This window comes from Phoca vitulina, unplaced genomic scaffold (assembly GCF_004348235.1).
Source record: "Phoca vitulina isolate PV1807 unplaced genomic scaffold, GSC_HSeal_1.0 scaffold18, whole genome shotgun sequence".
In the NCBI taxonomy this organism is placed as follows: Eukaryota; Metazoa; Chordata; class Mammalia; order Carnivora; family Phocidae; genus Phoca; species Phoca vitulina.
Genome location: NW_022589721.1, coordinates 6,135,796 through 6,157,812, shown reverse-complemented (window position 1 = coordinate 6,157,812; position 22,017 = coordinate 6,135,796). Strand labels below are relative to the sequence as shown.

Genomic DNA, 22,017 nt, shown 5'->3' with positions numbered 1-22,017 from the left:
GACCATGTGACTTACTTTGCTCAATGGAAAATTAGCCATATGTGACACAAACAGAGACTCAAAAAGCCCTTGAACGGTGGAGTTTGCCTGTTTGCTACTCTTGGAACCCTGAGACCACCACATGAATAAGTCCAAGTTAGCCTGCCAAATGAGAAACACGAGGCCCAGCACTCCCAGCTGCCAGCCAGCCAAAGTCAGATATTTAAGTGAGGCCATCAACCACTAGCATGGTGCAGAAACATAAATAAGCCCAGTCGAGACGAGCAGAATTACTCAACTGAGCCCAAGCCAAACAGCCTACCTATAGCCTCATAAGCAAAGAAGTTGTTATTTTAATTCACTAAGTTAGCAAAAGGTAATGGATACAAATATTTATGGAATCTGATTCACAGAAAGAACCCAGAACCTCTACAGAAAAATACAAGCTTTAAAAGCACAAAGAAATTTTATTTAAAACCTGTTACTGGTGTCTGGGGGCAAGTAAATTTTGCATGATGGGTTTAGTTGGTCTGGAAGTTGCTATACAGAAACCTGACAAGACCAACTGAGAGATGTGTTATCTTCCTGCAGTGGTATCTAAAATGATAGAAACTGGCAAAAGTTCTTTTTTCTATCCTTTCCTATAGAGTCAAGAGAAGACAAATCATATCTTCAGTAAAGATGGGTAAAACATCACTGTGGACTAAGGAGTTTATGATGCAAAACTCAAATACTGAAGAGTACCAGTGACACTCTTAGAGCTCCTTCCAAAGAACACTGAGACTTTATAAGTCTGTAAATAGAATAGATCTAGTAAGGCAAAATTAAAAAAAAAAAAGAAAAAAAGAATGGCAGGGAGGGTAAATATTACTAAAAAACAGCGTTTAGATCTATGAACAATGGCTTAAAATACTGAAATGACAGGTTGATGTCCAGTGATAAGGTGCATCTCATAAAGCAGGGAAGGGCATACTTGTCTGGCCTTTTATTACTGAAGAGACAGGGAAAAAGGAAAACAAACAAAACTAAACTCTGAATTTAGTTACTACTCAGAGCTTTAAGTCTGAAATGAAAAGAGAAAACAAGTGAGGGTAGGCTATCAATTGTTCACATGAGAAAATAACTGAGAGTGAAAAACTGCATTTATAGCTTCAGATACATTTATACCTGACATTTCTTTATACAGGCAGTATATTGCGGCTGTCAGAGCATCAACTCTGGAGTCAGACTCCCTAGGTTTAAAAACCTGTCATTAACCAGCTCTGTCACCTTGGGAAAGTTATTTAATCTTTCCATGCTTTAAGTTCTTCATTTGTAAAACAGGAAAAGTACCTAGCTCCTAAGAAATTTTCTATAAATATCTGCTCTTATAACTATTCTTGTGGTGGTGGTTATAGTTGCAATGAACACAGAAAGCATCATAAAGTAAACTTGGAGAATGTGATTAGTAAAAACAATGTAATGAATATTACTGTGATTTAGTGAAAATCACATATTAACTCCTTTAATCCTCAGAAAATTTCTATTGTGTCCATCTTGCAGCTGAAAGGCTAGGCCCAGAAATAGTATATAACTTATCCAAAATCACATAAATAATAAATGTCAGAGCCAAACCTTGTAGACAATACGGACCCAGCATTTGTGTTCTTCTCTTAACTCCTACATGGTGATACTAGCTTCCAGGAATGGGACTCATGACAGAATACAGAGATGGACAGAAACTCTCTAGATAGTTACTTGGGGGAAAACTGACCCTTATTTCACATCATACATAGAAATCAATTCCAAATGGATTCTGGATCTAAATACAAAAGGTAGAAGGAAAAAAACCTCTGAAGACACACAAAATTATCTGTATGACTATGAGTAGCAACTGATTTCTTAAACAACACAAAAAGCACAAACCATTGGAGAATATAAATGAACATATTTCACTTCAGAACTTTTATTCATTAAAATCATTTGAGAGAGATTGCAAGTAAGAAGGTGAAGAAATTTGCTGCACATATAACAAAAAGCTCATAATCAGAAAACTAAAAAACAAAATAAAAAGTCATAAACCAATTAAAAATATAGACTTCATGAAAGAGATATCCAAATAGCCAATAAACATACGAAAAAGTGTTCAATCTCACTGGTCATCAGGGAGATGCAAAATGAAACGATGAGATACCACTATACATACACCAGAATGGCTATAATTATAAAAACTGACAGGACCAAGTATTGATAAAGATGTAGAACTATGAGAATTACCAAACATGGCTGGTGAGACTATAAATAACTGATGTGGAAAACAAATTATGACCCAGTATTTCCACTCAAAGGTATACACCCATCAGAAGTACATGTATACCAAAAGACTGCAGCAATATTCAGTGTAATATTATTCAAAATAGCCCCAAACAGGAAATAACCCAAATGCCTATCAACAACTGACTAGATAAATTGTAGTATGTTCATACAATAGACTACAGTACAATGAAAATGAATGAACTACAGACATGAAGAGGGATAAACGTCATAAATATAATAGTGAAATAGGCTAGACAAAAATGAATACATACTATGATACCATAAAGTTCAAAAACAGTCAAGACTATGGGATTATTAATCAACACTCCTGAGGTTAACAGGAGTAGAAATTAAGAGGATGTACTATGAGGGCTCTGGGGTGCTGTAATGTTTCTATTTCTTGACTTGGATACATTTACCTTGTATAATTAATTGAAATGTACATTTATGACTTGGGTTCTTTTTTCTATGTATGTTGTAATAAAAACTGATTTTAAAAATATACTCATGCTATGTCAAAAAAAGCACTCTCTGAGCAGCTAGTTGTTTCTCAAAAATATCTTAAAAACAAGGATGTAGTCTGCAAACCATTACATTAGTTTTATATTATCCAAGTCTTATCTTTAAATCACACACACACACATACATACACTCTAGACCTACTATGTGTGGAACCCTATTATAATCTGTGCTATCTCAAACTAACTGCATTTGAAGAAGCACAGCCTAGCTGATATTTATAAATATTCTGACTTACAATATGCCAACAGAAGTAATATCCTCTATTATACATAATAAAAATACACTAAAGTGACTTTAAATAATATGATCATGGGGCACTGAATTTTTTTAATCTCCCCAACCTTCTCCAACCAGGAGTACAAAAACAAAGAAAAAGCACGAAAAACAAAATAACAGAAAACAAAGAGAACATCTTCAAAAAAACTACATTACAGGTAATCCTCCAAAACCCTGTAATGTGGTTTTTATCACCAACAGTGGCAGGACCTCCAAAAGATCAATGGCTGTATGATAGGAGTATGTATGGTAGGATGGACAACCTACTACTCTACAAGCCACAGAAATGAAAAAAGTGTGAATTGATGAATCTGCAAATGGCCTGCAAAACCAGGACAGTCTCAAAAGCTCCAAATCAAATGTGACGTTAAACAAGTCTAACAGTCTACAACCTCAAAATCTCTAAAATGTCCAGCAAACACTCTCTTCCAGGAGGAAAAAAACCTCACACTGAAGGATAATCACCAGAAACTGAAACCAAAACAGGGCGGAAACACTAGGGGGAAAAGGGAGAGATGGTTCAGATAAGGGAAAGGAGTAGATGAGAGGAAGGTAGTGATGTCCACAGGCAGCAAATCCCAGAATAAAATAAAACAACAAAATGCAGTATTTCAAGCTGAGAGCAACACCTCAAAATTCAAGATCTATAGAGCTCTAAGAGTAGAACAGAAGGCTGAAGACAGAAAATCTTTCTGAACCAGACTAGTTCTGAGAAAGACTGTGTATACAGAAAGGTCATATTTAAATTCTATATAACAAAAAGGAAGCCATAAAAAGACAAGTTGGGAAAGTTATCCTATCTCCGATGCCCTCACTCCACAAAAACCTTCCCCTAATAAAAACTATCTGATTTAAACAAGGAGAACAGCAAAAACAAAAAGAGAATACGATTAACTCCATAAAAAATTAATACAGAAAATAACAGAAAAAGATTTGAAAGAAAATGAATGACAGAGGAAAGAGGTGAGAAAGGAAATCTAATAAACTTATAATTAGAGACCTGAAAAAAAACCTTGGGCTATCAAACAGAAAAAATATTTAACACAAAGCAACTCTTCTCAGATTAAAAGAGGATTAAATTTACATATTAAATGGGTCTATTGTGCATTTGGGAAAACTGACCCAATAACAATCAACAAAACATATTGTAGTAAAACTACTGGATTTTAATGATAAAGAAAAAAATTCCTTTGGACATCCGGACAAACAGTCTAAGTCACTTAGGGAAAGAAAATCAGGATGGAATAAGACTTCTTAACAGCAATATTTTATTCTAAAACACAATGGAACAATATGTTTAAAATACTTAAGTAAATATAAGCTAAAGGTTGTATAAAAAGCCAAACTATCCCTCAAATATAAAGACTACAGAGAAATAAGTTTATAAACATGCAAGATGTAAGAAGATATTATTTTGCCATGAGCTCTTCCTGAAGAATCTCCTAGGGACAACCTTCAGAAAATGAAGAAATGAGGGAAGAAGTTTCAGATAAGATCTGACATGTAAGCAGAGTACAAAAACTTTTTTATATAGTCTGGCTAGTTTACATTTAGGCTTTTCTTCCTCCCTTTTAATTACCTGAGATACTCTAATTAATAATATGTTACACACCCAATCTGCTTCTGAAATACACTGCACAATTTACCTTTTCTGGATTTTTAGAATTACTTTTTATTTGCCAAATGCTCACTACTGAAATTTCCAGATAGTAAGGCTACTTATGGAATCATAACAAGGTAACGGACTTCTTTTGAAAAAAGAAAAAAAAATAAGTGATTCTACAAGTTAATTCTACACAATTAAAACACATTTGATTAAGACCAAAAGACATAAAAGTCCAATGATAGACATTTGGCTTTGTAGTTTGCTGAAACAAAAACAACTAAGAAATACATTAACTGACCTATATGATAATATAAAATTATCAATACTGACCTGATAAGCTCTGTTTATTTGACTAGCTGCCCAACTAGCATATTTCATGTTGTCCTTTTTTGTTTTTGCACTTGCTTTTGGATTAGAAGCAATATGACTTGCCGACTAAAAACAAAAAAGAAACATCAAAAACAAAATTCCTTTTTTCTAGCCAATAATAAAAAAAAAAAAGTAAGGGTCATATTTGCAATGGGATAACAAAGAGTACCAAAACAATTTTTAAAATAAAGTGGAATGATATTGGTGTTTAAAAATGAAAATATAGTTTAAAATATAGAATAAAGTGACAAAAAGAGAAAGAGCATCTTAAATACCTAAATTTATTTTATTAGTCATCTACCACAACTGTTAATGGTAAAATTAAATACCTAAATACTGTAGAATATCACTTAAATACTGTAGAATATTGAAGGTCATTATTATTGTTATTAAATTACTATTTCTAGTTCTTTATTACTATATTACTTCAGCTTTCCAATGTCAGAATTATAGAATTATTGAATATTGATGTAAGAAGGAATCTCAAAAATAATTTAGTCCGATTTCCTACATTAATGGGTAAAAAAAAATTTAAGTCCAATAGGAGTGATTTGACTTGACCAAAGCAAGTTACTGAAAGCCTTAAAAATAGAAAGAGATCCTCATTTCCAATCTAGTCCTCTTTACACTTTACCAAGAGTTTCCAAACTATGTTGCACAGCACCAGTTAGAATGACTGCAATTTGATCAATCCACCCTCTCCTTTTAAAAAATGTACTTAAGGGATGCCTGGGTGGCTCAGTCGGTTAAGCGTCTGCCTTCGGCTCAGGTCGTGATCCCAGGGTCCTGGGATCGAGTCCCGCATCAGGCTCCCTGCTCCGCGGGGAGCCTGCTTCTCCCTCTGCCTCTGTCTCTCTCTCTCTCTGTCTCTCATGAATAAATAAATAAAATCTTTAAAAAAAATAAAAATAAAAAAAATAAAAAATGTACTTAAACAAGGGATTGTTAATCTAGGATCCATGAAAGAATCTGTAAACAACCAAAATTAAATACTAATTTTTAAGCATATATTGTATTTCTGGGAAGAGGAAGATCTTTTATCTTATGTTTAAATATATCTGATTCTTAAGAGGATTCATCCATGTGATTTAAAAAAAAAAAATTAAGCCTTTCTTTTATACCTAGCCTGTGTGACAGGCTCTTTCCCACTCTCTCCTCCTCTGTCAGTGAGGAATTTAGGAATTTATTGGCCAAAATCTTATTTTTACACCTGTATGTCTTTAATGTCACCTCTTTCATATGAATTTTAGCAAATGCAGTGATTAAGGGAATGACTCTGGAATCAACTGACGGAGCTGATATCCCAGCTCAATCACTTAGTAAGTCTGTGATCATCTTTCAACAAATTAACTAGACCTCTCTGTGTCTTAGGTTCACTTTCTGTGAAATGGTAGTAATAACAGTTTCTTCTCAAATAGTTGATATGAGGATTTAATGATTTAAAATTAAAAAAGAGCTTAAAACAATGCCCAGCACATAAAGTGTTATGTATAAACTATCATTAATAATTTTTTAAAATTAATCTTTCATTTATATGGTGAAAAGAGACAACACCACTACTATACTGTACCTCTAACCTACTACAACTGGCACTGGTAGATCCAGGAAAAATTTCTTGAAATTCCTTTGAACTATTTTCTAATCATATTTTACCATTCCTTTCCTAAAAATTATTTCATTTATATTTCTTCCTGCCTCTATTTCTGCAATCGATTCTTTTTCACTGATCCCCGACAAGACATTCATCCAAAAGTCCTTGAAAAGACCAGGATAAATTAAAATTTCAAAGAACTGGCCTAATAAAAAGAGGATTTCTGATTGTAGGGAGGGGCTTATTTTATGTATATTTTAAAGCTCAGCAAATTCTTCCTCTATTTCCCATAGCTCTTGTTAATTGACTTTTCTAAACTCATCATTTGGCATACATAAACCATAGAAATATTTAATTACATGCTTACCACAATTTCCAAGCTCTCTTTTGTACCATAAAAAAATTTTAATTTGACAGTAGAGATTTTTTTTGCTAATGTCTTTTATTGCATAGTTTAAAACTATGTCATACAATTATAATTTAAGGTAAGAAATACAAAATAATGTTGGGCATAAACCCAAGAATATCAAAACAATTAAGATACAAATTATGGTTTTGTATCTGTTCCTATTTAATAAAAAGGCAGATTTAAATTCTGATACAATAGAAGATATTTTATAATAAAATGTCAAATAGTTAGGATGTATTAACATTTAAAAATAAAACTGCCTTACAACCTATTGCTCATATTTAACGAGAGGAAAAAAATATGCTTATCAACAAAATACAAACAAGAGGGAAGTGATTGGATGGGATAGTTAATGGACTTTAAATGACAGACTTCGTAAAATAACATTAAACATGCACCTCTACTCACCATGTAAAGCCCAAACAAAGCTCTCATATTTCTGTTGTTCAGTTTCAGTGCCTGAGCAAAATACTTTCTTGAAAGTTCGAGGTTTTCAAGTCCACCCTGGGTATATTTAACCTGTTAAAAATTGCAGAGTGCTGAAACCTGTTTATTTTACTACTTTGAAATATAGCATGTTTCATCATACCATAGGCATTAGTAACTGAAACAGATATTCTGTAAACAAATGCAAGATGTTAAAAGAATTCATCTTAAAGTTGTTAAAGCTAAAATTTTAAAGCATAACCTCCCTGAAAAACCTATTCTGTGAACATTAAGATCACAGAGTACTTTTTAAAACAAAATGTTGTCAATAAAAAAGCCAATATTAATTTCTTTTTCAGCTGCCTTGCTAATGCCTCACGACTTTATATTTTCTATTAGTAGCATTCTAAATCTATACTTACATACTGAGTTGCCCTTTTCTAGTCACCTTGACATTCATTATTAATGAAATGCTTCTAACCTTATAGCATTCAATTGTATTACTATTCTTAATAGTAAGGTAAATACTTCCTACTTCTAAAAATATTGATCTTAATATGAATTTCCTAGAATATGGATTTAAAAATCATAATCATTGTAAATGCCTCAGAAGCCATTAAATGGTGACAACTGTGGCATCATTAATTCATAATTAGGAAAGAAAATATACAATAAAAAATACAAAGAATTTCACTGTTTTAAGTAAGCACTTTTATTTTGAAAGCCATATTCCCATTATAATATTAAAAATGTAAAGCTTTTACACCTACAGTCAGTTTTTATCAGATGTCTTAAGTATTTATATATGTGCCTCACATTAAGGACATATTCTTAGTTCCAAAATAATACCTAACACCAACAAAAATAAAATCATATACAACTGTTGTTTTTGAAAGCACTTACTTCAGCATACTGCTGACAGTATAAGTGGTTGTGTGGATTAGTCATCATTAGCTCCTCTAAACAAAAGGCTGCTTTAGCATAGCTGAAAAATATGAAGAGGAGAAATCAATTTTAAAAGTCACATATACCATCTTAGCTAAAATAAAAATAATTAAAAATAATTTAAAGCAATGCTGGAAAATAATTTTAAAACAGTTTTAGTGATGTTAGATATTTCATTCCCAAAATTTAAAAGCTTCAGTAATAATATACTTGGTATGCTGAATTCTTAAATACAAATAACAAAGGCTTAAATTCTGAGGCAGCCTATGAACAATCAGTAGATACTACATCCTTAAAACTGGGTCACTATTATGACATCCAAACATTATTCACAACACAGACTTCACAACCTTGGATCAGGTTACATATAAAATAACTTCAAGTCCATTGATCACTGAATAAAATAAATAGCTAAAGTGTAAAGAGGAAATAAACATTTTATTAAATACTATCTATTCACAAAAATCCTTTATTGACACCTATCTACCAACATATTCTATTATAAAGACTTTTCATTACTTGTTTGCCAATATGAAATTCTAATGAAGTTATAAATTTTTAAACCCATGAAAAATAGATCAAGTTAGTGGTTTTGATATGCACTCTACTACTATTTCATCATGTGATAAAGAAACAAACATCTTGCTAAAAACCTGAGGAAAGGACTGCTACAAAGGGCTCTGGAAAAATGGTTTTACATCACATGACTGTAATTCCCCTCAATGTATTTTATAAGTTTAAAGCAATGCGAATATCGCCACTATTTATAGGAAATCCTAAAGAACAAAGGCGTTGTAAAATTTATTTCCAGTGAAAGGTGATGACAGTACCCAACACAAAAAGGCTACCTACAGTTATTTTTGGCATTTGTCACCAACATACAAAGCTACCTGTCTTTACACTAAGTCTGATATACTTACTTTTCAAAATATACATCCTGCAGTTTCACATAACGTGTACTAATAACAGCTAACTTGTATTATTAGTGCTCATTATGTATCATGCACTTCTCTAGGTGTGTTATATATATTAATTCATTTAATCCTACCAAAACCCTGGGAAGTAGGAAATTATCACCATTTTATAGTTGAAAAGGCACACAGATGCAAACTGAAACCTAGGTTGTGCCACTGCAGACAGCCTGCTCTTAACCACTGTGCATACTGCCCCTACGTACTCCACTCAGTGAAAAACCGTGGTAATGATGGCAGTGATGAAGAGGTCAATGTAACATAAAAATGGGTACAACAATCAAACCCAAAGGGCCTGAGAATCCAAAAACACCCTATAGATTACCAAAAATCATAGCATTTTAGATGTATATATACTGTTATCAAGGATCATACAGCTATTTAGCCTTTTTCATTTTTATACCCAAAACCTCACACTGGTTCCTGACATGTGATAGGTATATAATAAATGCCTGAACAAATGACTGAATAGATGTCTAGAACAAATGTATTATAACTACCTATCTGATATATATTTATCATTCTATAAAAGAAGAAAGTGGTCTCTACCTTAAACACTCAACTTTATCAGAAAGACAGTTCCTTCTAAATATGTTCCTTTTACTGAGGTGATGCAAAAATTCATATTAATGCTAAGAATAAATGTTCTTACAGATTTAAATGGGTTGAGCACAACTGTGACTCTGGTTTTTATACAAAATAAAGTAAGATAAATTAGGCAGGTATGAGTTCCTACTGAAAAATAAATGCCAAGATATTTTTCTCAGAAATTATTCAGTATCACATACAGAAGAGGATCCCTTGCTTCCAATTTTACAAAGTATAAAATCAAACTAATTTTGTGGATAAAGAATCAAATAAACTTAGAGCTAAAAGGAGAAGATGGTCCAATACAGTTTTCTCCAACAGAGGTTCACTCAAGAGTATTTAAACCATATGGAAAGTGACTAGAGTGACCATCTTCTCAATTCTCCCAAAAATGATACATAGCCAATTCCATTACAAATGCATAAAAAAGTTAATTCATTACATACAATGCCTCAATGATTAGAGAATTAAGATTATTTGAATCTATTTAAAATAACTACTAGTATTAGTATGTTAGAGTCAATAACTAAATAAAGTTTCAAAGTTCTTCTGTTCCTCACAAAAGTGTTTGTGTAGGTTACATATCTATCCCTACATTGTTTTATCAACATTATTTTTCCTTGTAGGATTTTGATAATTCCATTTGTTATAGAATTTTATAGTAAGGCTGAACCTACAAAAAGGAACCACAGTCACAATCATAATTAATTTATATTATTAATTGCTCCTTGCTGATATAACATCTAGTTTTAACTACAAATCAAATTAAAAAAGTGTCTTTGTTCAAAATACATATTTTTATTTATAATATTGGTAGTACTAATGTACACATCTTAACTAATTTTTATACTTAGAACAAGTAAAATGTCTCAATATGGTCAAATAGTGTGATATGTATCACTGCAATCACTAAATAGAAACCAGAATTTACAAATCAGAAGCAAATTAAATAAGAGAAACTTAAAGATATTTTAAAAAAAGCACGTGGCAGAATTCTATATCCTCTTTAATTCTTGTAACAACAATGAATAGACTTATATGAACATTCTACTTTGGAAATTTATTTGAAGTAAAAATTCTAGATCTATAGTAGCAATGCTGCCTGTGACCTATTATATTTAAAAGAGCTTATTCCTACTTATTCTTATGCAAAAAGAATGCCAAAATGAAAAATATATCTCGCAACTCCTAAACTGCTACATTTTGCCACTGTACCCACAAAACTGACATCCCACAGTAACTTACCTCTTTGCCAAAAACAAACAAACAGTAAAATGAAAAAACCCTACCTACTACAATGACTTGCCCAAATAGGTTAAATGAATTAAATGAACAGATTCTGATTTTCATATAGTTTCAAAAAATCTGGAGATATTTATTTCCACTCACCCTAAACCTGAATATTCCCTCTCTGTTCAATTAGAAAAAATAAATGGGAGGTCATTTTGTAAATAACTAGCTTCAAGACCAAAAAAAGTTTTGTGATACAAGGTAAAAGAAGAGGTTGAACACAATTATCGTTTCCCCTAAAAGGAAATTACTTTTCAGGTGCTTTTTTGTCTTTTTATTTCTTGATTTCTTGGGATTTTTCAGTTCATTTCTCTTAAGTATACATTCAACTCTATCTCAGTGAACTCTTTAGAAACTCAAAGCAAAACTGAACGTGGCCATTACAAGGCGAAGCAAATAATAATAATAAATTTAATTACAGGTTAAAAATAAAGTATGGCCTATTTTAGAACTAAATATAAAACTATTAGAAACATATGCAAAAAAATAAAACTGAGAAAGAAGAAAGAAAACAGAGGTGATATATTTATGTAGTTCTTAGAGGACATAAAGCAATAAAAACTGATATATCTGACTATATAAAAATATGACGTTTCTATAAGTTAAAAAATCAATATTAAAAAGACATATAACAAGGATATATTTGACAAGACAAAGGTTCATATCATTTATATAAAGAGTTATTAAAATTTTTTAAAAGTTGTAACCAATTTTCACCTAACAAAATTTACAGACTAAAAAGAATGATAGCACCCAGTGTTAAGGGGATGTTAATAACTGCTGATGTGAGAGTAAACTGATGTTACCTTTCCAGCGAAGAACTAGAAATGATTTATCAAAACCACTAAAAATGTGCATATCATATAATCAAGTAATTCTACTTCTAAGAATTTAGTCCAAGGAAACAAAATAATTAATACAGAATTATAGTAAAAATGAAAAAAAAAGAAAAGAAAAAAAAAACAAGCTTTCTATTCCCCTAGGAAACTGATTAAGAACACTAGAGTACATTAATAAGATGGAATAATATAAAGCCATTAAAATCACATTGTGAAATATTTATTGTGATAAGGAATGTCTGTCAAAACATAACTAAGTGAAAATCATAAACTATAAAAGATAATTCTATCTTAGGTTTCTGTTTCAAGAGATACTGAAGAAAAAAATATAAATTGTAGATAAGTTAAGATGATGCAACTACACTCAATTTGGTCTTTACTCCTTATTGTGTTTCCCAAATTTTCTTCATTAGGTATCTCTTTAATTAAAAAAATTCTTTGATTAATCTGAAATGTTTTTTAAAGCTTTTAATCACACCATCTTCAAAAGGCACAAAATCATTTTAAATAACTGTCATCTGTTTTAGGGACAAAATAAAACTAATGTTAATTGTTTTACTGCACTCCAAAAACTCAGTTTCATGTTATTTAAATTATATACTATATACTTTACAAATGTTGACTTTAAAGCTATGAAAAATGGAACACCTGAACTAATATAACACTGTATGTTAACTATACCAGAATAAAAATAAAAATAAATTTTGAAAAAAAGCTATGAAAAATGGAAACATTACCATTTAAGCCAAATGCCCTACCACTCTCACATACATAAGAGAATCCTGAGTACATTTACATATGTGATCATATAAGCATACATACATCTAATATGTCCGTGATTCAGGAAATAATTTCCTAATGAAAAAAAAAAAAAGATTCTGACAGCCAGAGCACAGAAGAGAACTGAAGAATAGTTCCCACAATACAGTACATATTCATTAAATCACAGCTATTACTTTTATTTTAGCCTCTGGTTTTACTAGAAATACGCAGATAACTACCTTAATTCTCCATTTCACATTACACATATAGCCCTGGGCAAAGCTAAGACATAGTGTCTTCATTCTATCTTATTTCCTGCGTCAGCTACTTGTAGTATGAGAATGAGGTTAACTATTCATACACAGTAAGAATATGCACATGAGAATCTGATTCTATTCCCTCAGAAAGAAGAAACGAAACAATGTGATATACTTCAGATTTAGAAGAACTAAGGGGAAAAAAAAAAATCCTGCCTGTAGATGGAGTTTAGCATTAACGCTGCAATATTAGAAAACTTGCACTAAGACGAGGCTAATCCTCTCACACTGGGATTTCCTCCTGTCACTGCATCAATAAAAAAGCTAACAAAAACATTAAATATCCAATAAGCAAGTTCCTACAGCATTCAACATTCTTGATCATTCCTGGTCTTTTACCCAGGCAACAGAATGCTTCTACTTTGGAAGAGTTGATTCTCTTAATACGAAGGCTAATAAATGCATACAATTGACAGAATTTTTAAACAGCAGGGAGTATAATACTCTTTGTATATTAGAACAATTTAGACTCTAAAAATTCACAATTTTGAATCACTAAAAATAGCCTTAGCTCAGCAAATGCAGACCTTTCTAATTCCAAGGAATCCATCTGTATTTGAAAAAAAAACTTATCTCTCAAACAAAAATAATTTAGCAAAACACAAATGACCTAATTAAAGCAATTCACATATTATAACCAGACAACAAACTGATGATTTTTCATTTATTTATTTTGTTCATTTAAAATGACAGGATTCATATCCTCTCACCGAACTTTCAGAAACCAAGTCTTCTGAACTTATATAATAGTGATAAAAACTGCACTCCTACTAAAATTTACAACTTACTCATGTTCATTGATATAAAGTTCTGCAAGTTCATGCCAAGCTTCTTGGTCCCCAACAAATCTGGTGAGAGGAAAAGGGGGGGAAAAAAGTGTGTAGATATTCTGTAAATGAACAGCATGGAGGCAAAAAGGAAAATCAAATGCAAATTCCATTTTAATTAAAAAAGATTTATCAGAATAACAAAACACAATCCTCTTGTAAGACACTCACTGTTCCAGATACTCATTCAGTTCCCGAATGGCCTCCACATTTTTCCCCTGAGCTTTTCGAATGGCAATCTTACGCTTTCTTGCAGCCTATGGGTTGACATTAATAAAGGATTAGGCCCTCATGATTCCCTGGGTTTTTGTAAAGAAGGTAATTTGACTGTGCAAATTATTATCTCAATGCCAGTGAAATTCCATTGTAGAACTACTGCTTAGTGGGAGTTTATAAACATACCCCATGACATCCCACTGGGGAATTCAAACATTCCTCTAACAATCACATATGCTTTACTTTTGATGTACACAATGTATGCATCATTTCATTCAAATAAATAACCATCCAGATTCTGATAATTACAAGCCAGCAGGGAATCCTAATCTTTACCCAGCCTAAAGTCCTTTACTCTGTCTCATTCATAAGATTTGTATGTTAAGAGATAGAGGGATAGTGGAGATTAGGAAAAAAAAAATCTCACCATGGCCACATGAATTATAAAATATAGCTCCTGATAACTTTTTTCACAGTTTTAAGAGAAATAACTACCTGTAAGTCTTTCAAGAATAACACAGGACCAGAAAAAAATATTTTATAAATAGACAAAACATCTAAACTTGCATTTTAAAGTTTTTAAAATGATAAATATAAATATCAGTGTCATTGATTTATGCATTCATCAAATATGTACTGAACATCTACTGTTTGACAGGTACTGTGCAAAACAATGAAAATATGAGGATAAAAAAAGAACAGATAATTCCTCATTATCTCATGAGAAGCTCATGAGAAAAAGACACAGCAAATAAAAAGACAATGATAGAGATATCTAGGGTGTCATGCAACATGGAGGAGAGCCTAACACAGGCTGCGGCAGAATGGAGGAGGTGTAAGGGCCAGAAGCAAAGAGGGCCCCAGATGTGATACCTGTACTGAAATAGAAAGAACAAGGATACAGTAAAAAAGCAAAAGAGGGAATTGTTTGAAGGACAGGGCATAGATGGAGGAACATAGAACAAAAGTAAAGAAGACAGCAACAGTGTGTGTAATCAATATTATCCATTTGAGGCTGGAGTTAACAGGGACTGGAGGGCACTATGCAAATTATTAAATTTGTATCTCTTCCATCTCTGTTTAATTCAATGCAGATAGCTAAGCAATAAAACGAACAAAAGCTATAGCTAAGTTAAGTTTATTAATTATGAATATGATTGTTATTGTTTTATATAATACACACTTCACAAGATGTAGACAAGGAAAGTAAAATGAATGGGGCCTCTTTGACAAATGGAGCTACCTGTCATGGGTGGAAAAGGTGGGGGTTTTTCTCTGAAAAAGTGAGAGTCAAAAAATCAGAGAGAATCAAGAGACTCCCAATAAATAAGACCATGAGTGATATTTATAATAACAATGATAACATTTTGGCAACAAAAAATGAAATGTGTTAAAAAATGTATTATCCTTGATTATTCAGCTCATGCCAAAGGCCTAACACAATGCCTGCCAAATGGTAGGTACTCAAATATTTTTGGAATAATTTCACTATGTACAACAATGAAAGTGCCATAACAAATGTACCATTTAAAAAGCCTCAAGAATTCAGAAAGAAAGTAAAAGAAAAGCTCTAAAAGTAACTCAATCCTAAAGACTTTACAAAGAATATTAGACTTCAAATGAGAGTCTTCTCCCAAGTTCTTCTGAAAATAGGTGATGGATAAATTAACATATAATTAAGAAACTAATTTATTTTGGATATATCATATCTAATTTCACCAATCCAACATCATTTGAAACATTTAACTCTTTATTCCTTTCATTTATCATAATACTACTTCTTCTATAGACAATATGGTAGAACAGAGTCCACATTTTAAAATAAAAAAGACAAGAAACAAATCCCAACTCTTGGCACTTACCAGCTTTCTAACCAAAGGCAAAAATACTACCACATGCTGACATAAGAACCAATTTTTACTTATCATGATACTTTTAAATAAGCATTACAAAGGGATTTCATTTCTGGCCAAGACGGGATCAGATTTACCCTCTTACCTGAACCAAACAAAGAACTAGATTAAATATGCAAAATAATTTTTAAGGCACAGGACAACAGGCAACAAAGAACAGTGATCCCTGAGGGGCTGGAAACAAATGAGGTGAGCCCTATTTTTATTGCCCTGGCTCATCACTGCTTTGAGAGAGTTTCAGGGGTCCTGTGCAAGAAGAGAAAATCAGGTTGAGTTCAGTGGACTCCGTGAGTTGAGAAGGAGCGGAGAGCTCAGGAAGATTAAAGGTTAGAGTTTGTAGACATAGCACTGGAGAAGAAAGAATACAGAATAAAAACTCTAGATTCCCCTTAAATCTCAAGGGCTTCCCTCGAGTACTCAGCCTTGTACCGATCAGTGCATGTGTGTGAAAAAACTACCCAAAGCCAAGGAAAGAACCACCAGAAAAGTTTAGGGGGAAGTGTCTGGAGCTCACATAGGGCTGGGAATAGTGCCTCTTCCTACCAGCCAGACTGGAAAATGCCATGATTCCTGTGGCACTGGCTAGAATACCCAGAAGGATGTAATGGGGAGTAACTAGCTAGCCCTATAAGCACTTTCTGGACCTCTCTAACAGAGACCCAAAAGGATCAAATTGTTTTCAAGGAACTTAATTATATCCCACAAGAAAGCTCAAGAACATATTTTGGGAATATAAAAATGGAAAAGAGCAAAGAGAACTTTTGAAGATGATAGTTTTGTTCACTATCTTGACTGTGGTGATGGCTTCACAGGTGTATACAAACATTAAAACTTAACAAATTGCACACCCTACTTAAATATATGCAGTCTATTCTACATCGATTATATGTCAAAACAGTTTTAAAATAGTATTAATTGGACTAAATGTTAAGTAGAGTCTTGAATATTTATCAATTTCCATTTATTTCTTTCTTATAGTTTTTTTTTTTTTTCCTGTAAAATATGTCAATGTTCTGAATTTTTCTAAATGTCTCATTTGGATCAATCTTTGCAAATGTCAGTTTAAGTCTTAAAAATGAAAACTGTTCTACATTTTGTAAGTGATTTTAATAACAGAGTTAGAATTCCATTATAAAATATAAAATATTAATGACCATGAACAAATCTTCATCAAACTTGCTACATGCCTTCTGTAACATTATGTACAAGGGGGCTACCCAGCAATTCTTCCCGAAACTCTTGTCATATCTTAAAAAATAAGGTACGGGGTGGGGGAGTAGGCGGGGGGAGGGATACTACTTAGGAAAGGATTAAAGGATTAAGGTCTACCAGCAAAATACAATCTACATCTCTCCCTACTGCAGATTCTGGGACCCAGAAAGAAACAGACCATTGGCCAACAGAAGGAAAGCAGTATTCTGGGTTCTTCCAGGGCTTATGCCCATGACCGTGGGAAATGTGACATTCTAAAAAGCATCTTCACCCTTGGCACAGAGGCAATTACATCTAATTCTAAAACAAAACTTCAAATATTTGATAAATCACAATAGGCAGTTCACAATTCAAGGTAAAATCTGATCTTTCTGAAATATGAAATTCAACTAAAAAGACAGTAATTAACATACTTCCTTCTGAAAAGTATTCATTCAGCAAGTATTCACTGAAGGCCTACCATATGCTAGGCATTAGTTCATGCAATGGACATTTTTTCCCTCAAGAAGCTTTCAAAGGAAGAAAAGCCTACTTTTATTTTAAAAGCAAGCAAACAAAAACCTGACTGGTGCTTAGGCAACCTAAGGGATAAAAGCTCAGTGAACCTAATCCAATATTTGACTCTCACAGGTTAATGACTGAAACTTTCACATTTGAAAGTTACCCTTCTAAAAACCATTCACGGCTAACTAATTTTAATTGTTTGTGTACTTTCACTGCAAAATATTCTTTCACCCATTCCCTATCCCTTCCAATTCCACTTGTCCTAGGTTTAGACCCCATAATCTCTGGCCTAGGACAGAAGAGCCTCCAAATTACAAATTATTTCATCTCTGCACCTCCTTCAAACTATCTCCCATATTATTAACAAAGTTCTTTCTAAAAATATCTGGTGGTATTTCCCTAATCAAAATTTGACTTTATTGTCCATTTTCTTTTTTTCTTTTTAGAGAGAGCAAGCGAGTGTGTGAGAAAGGGGCATGGGGCAGAGAGAGAATCTTAAGCAGGCTCCATGCTCAGAGCCTGACACGGGGCTCGACCTCACAACCCTCAGATCATGACCTGAGCCGAAATTAAGAGTCAGATGCCCAACAACTGAGCCACCCAGGCACCCCATTCATTGTCCATTTTCTAAGAATAAAAATTAAATTCTGAAGTGTCGCATACCAGATTGTTCACAAATATAGGCCATCTTGTTGCATCTCCAGTCACTTTGTACAATGAACCAATTCAGAGGTATATTGTTCCTCAGAACCCCAATTTTTCTCAGAGGTCAATGAGTAGGGAAGAAGGGAGAGGTTAACTATGTAGAGCACCAGAACCATGCCCTTTCTTCGACAAGAACAGAAATAAAATTTCATTTGAAAAACATATTGAAGGAGGCAGTTAAGAGAAATACAAATGGCTTTTTAAGCATATTAAAAGATATTCAACATCACTCATAATGCAAATTATAACAAGATCATGTTTTTTACCAATTAGACTGGCAAAGGTTAAAAACAAAAAAGCTGATAGTATACCATGTGGGAGGATACAGGAGAAGAAGCACTCTCATTCCACAGAAATGAATATGGATAGCTAAAAAGCCTTTGTGGAAGGAAATTTGGTAACATCTATCAAAATTTAAAATGCATGGATCTCCAGACTTAGATTCCAGAGGAGGAATCCATCGTACAAATGACATTCACTGCAACACTGTACCTGGGAGGAAGATATCAAAATCAACCTAAGGTTTATCAAGGGGGACTTACTTCAAGAAACTGTTTTTCAAGAGACTGTTTTTCATACATCATGCAACACAATGCTATGCAGCTATTCAGAGGATGTAAGGATGTGCTAACATATAGCATGATCTTTACAACGACTGCAAGGTAGAATATGCCACCATTTGCATTTCCAACAACTCTCTCTGTAAAAAGGGATACACTGATACACAAGTGCATATTTGTGTGTGCACAAGGGAAAAATCTCTGGAAGAACACATAAGAAACTGTTAATAATGTTTGCCTAAGTGAAGGAGGATGTGAGATCAGGGGTGAGAAGAAAGACTTATTTTTCACCATATATTCTTTTGTATTGTTTGTAATTTTTAACGTGGGTATGTATTACATTTTCAAAAAAATATTTCACAACCTTTTAAAAATAGATGGGGGGAAAAGTCCATTTCAGCATCCTCCCTAAAGAAAATTTGAAAACTTCCTTTCTAATCACTTTATTCTTTCTTCCCTAGGTAGACTTTGTACTTAAATAGTGCCAAGGTTTCATTCATGAGATAATGAGAACATTCCCCGGTCCGTCATCTTTGCTTCATTTCAACCACACTCATCCTTCAAGGCCCGCAAGGCTCAAAAATCACACAAAAAGTGACTAAAAATTTAACAGTCTATTTTCAAAGTCCACAATCTGCTCACTACACCACTCTGCATCCCTAAGTACAAGGTCAAGTGGGTGTCTAATTTGTTCTATTCCCAGCACACTGTAAGCACTCAACAAATGTTTTTTTGAAAGATTAATGAATGCATAGGAGAGGGGAGCAGAGCTCCTTAAAACCTGAATGAACAACCTCATTTCTATACTGGACATCTAGAAACATAGAGGCACAAGACCAATAATAGAGTCATATGATCACTTTTATACAACGCAAAGAAGAGCTACAGTGTAAAAGCTTGAATTATAACTATGGATGAGGGTGCAACTAGACTTTCCCACCTTTGAGGTAATACTTTACAGTTGCTTTGAAAAAAGAAATTGTGATGTCTTCTACACTGCCACTTAACTGTTTATGTAACTGAATTCTTCCCCTACTAGACTTAATGAGCTCTAGGTCTTATATAGTTTTGTTATCTCCCTCAAAGTCTACCACAGTGCTTTCTATGGATACATTGACAGAAACTGTCTTGATTCTTAGTAACACCAACATTCTGGTGGCTCATGACAGACACTCAATAAACATTTACAGAAGGACAGAAGGGACTAAGGGGACATTAGATAAAGACAATATTTAATGAAAGAATAATACATTTAGCAAAGCTGAATTTAGTCACCTTGTTTTAAAATGTTTACCTAGCAACTAAAGGATTTAGTTATTACCACCTCTTACATGGTCTATGAATGAAACCATTTGGGTTTTTCTTTTAGTCAATCTTAGAGCCATAGAATATGAAAAGTACTACAAACACAGAGAAATAATTACATATTATCTTAGAGCCTGAAAAAGTGAAATAACTTATTAAAAATATCTCCAACTTAAACTAACACAGAAGTAAAATGTTTGACTCCTAATTCCAAGAAAATAAATCAAAAGTTATTGACTTTTAACCTGGTATTAAAAAAAAAAAACATGAAACAAACTTTTTTCAGAAACTTGATTTCATATTTTCAATATTTGGCTACGTGAAAAATGAATACCTTTGAAATTGTAGTGAAGTCTTATAACTGAAATAAGTACATGAGAAAAGCTTCAGGAAAAGAAAAATGGTGCTATTTTATTAAAACAGGTGGCAAGTGATTAGGATAGTTAAGATTAAAAAAATTATTCAGAACTTTCCAATTTTAACTCTTTTATTGGAAATATGTAGATAAACTAACAGAAGCTCTATTTTTGATTTTTTGTTTTGTTTTGTTTTTTAATAATGGATAGGCTTGCAGCTCTGTCAAAACTTTTCCTTGAACTTTGTATATGCTGAGAAGCCTCACAAAATAATAAATACTTGTTATTCAACTATCTACCTCTACCTTCCCCCTCCCCCCCCAAAAAAAAGACCTAGGAAGTTTCCAGAGAAAATTTCCCTGGGATGGATAATATTAAAAGCAAAAATCTAAACCATTTCACTATATATATATAACCACACTGTATAACTTACACAACATTACTTGTCAATTTTATTTCAATAAAGCTGAAAAAAGACTACCATTTAGGCAACAGATGTAAGTATTACCACAGAGTATCAGAAGGGACAAGCAGAGATCAGGGATTTATGACCAATGAATGCCTGTGATAAATGCTAACTGAATATTGCACACTTAGATATTAAATAATTGCCCAATATAGCATAAATAATTTACTTAAATTGAGCAAAGTAACTAAAGTTCAATTATCAAGTATATTTGCATCTTATAATCCATAATTATACATTAAATGGCTTTTTAAAAATGTGTATTTTTAATGAAACACTTGCCAAATAAGAGAAAACTTTCATGTATTTGTGTTGTGTTAATATAACAATACCTCCTTCTATAAAAGGACAAAACAAACCCAAACTGGTTTTTGTTTAAAAATTTTAAAAATATGATTTTCTTTTAGCAGGCATGTGTGTATGGACATAATAAAAAAAACATTAAAATGCCTGATATGTTATCTAAAATCTCTCTAACTTTTCATTGAGTAGAAGGTAAGTCTGAGGAAAGCCATTATGCAAAAACAGTAAACTAAAATGTTCTCAAAATTAAAAAAAATCTTCAGGGTATTTTTTTTTTTTTAAGATTTTATTTATTTATTTATTTGAGAGAGAGAGAGAGAGAGAAACAGCATGAGAAGGGAGAGGGTCAGAGGGAGAAGCAGGCTCTCCGCTGAGCTGGGAGCCCAATGTGGGACTCGATCCCAGGACTCCGGGATCATGACCTGAGCCAAAGGCAGTCGCTTAACCAACTGAGCCACCCAGGTG

At 32.8% G+C, this 22,017-nt stretch overlaps 1 protein-coding gene across 3 annotated transcripts in view; it reads right to left on the bottom strand.

Annotated features, from left to right (window-relative positions):
- EMC2 (ER membrane protein complex subunit 2) overlaps positions 1–22,017 on the bottom strand; it is a 54,887-nt gene that overhangs the window by 16,506 nt on the left and 16,364 nt on the right. For all 3 annotated transcript variants that reach the window (XM_032415913.1, XM_032415912.1, XM_032415911.1), the window contains exons 6-10: positions 14,184–14,269; positions 13,974–14,033; positions 8,377–8,458; positions 7,456–7,566; positions 5,009–5,113 (exon numbers count right to left, since the gene is read on the bottom strand). In XM_032415913.1, the coding sequence (XP_032271804.1) occupies positions 5,009–5,113; positions 7,456–7,566; positions 8,377–8,458; positions 13,974–14,033; positions 14,184–14,269 (444 nt within the window). The remainder of the gene's footprint in view (positions 1–5,008; positions 5,114–7,455; positions 7,567–8,376; positions 8,459–13,973; positions 14,034–14,183; positions 14,270–22,017) is intronic.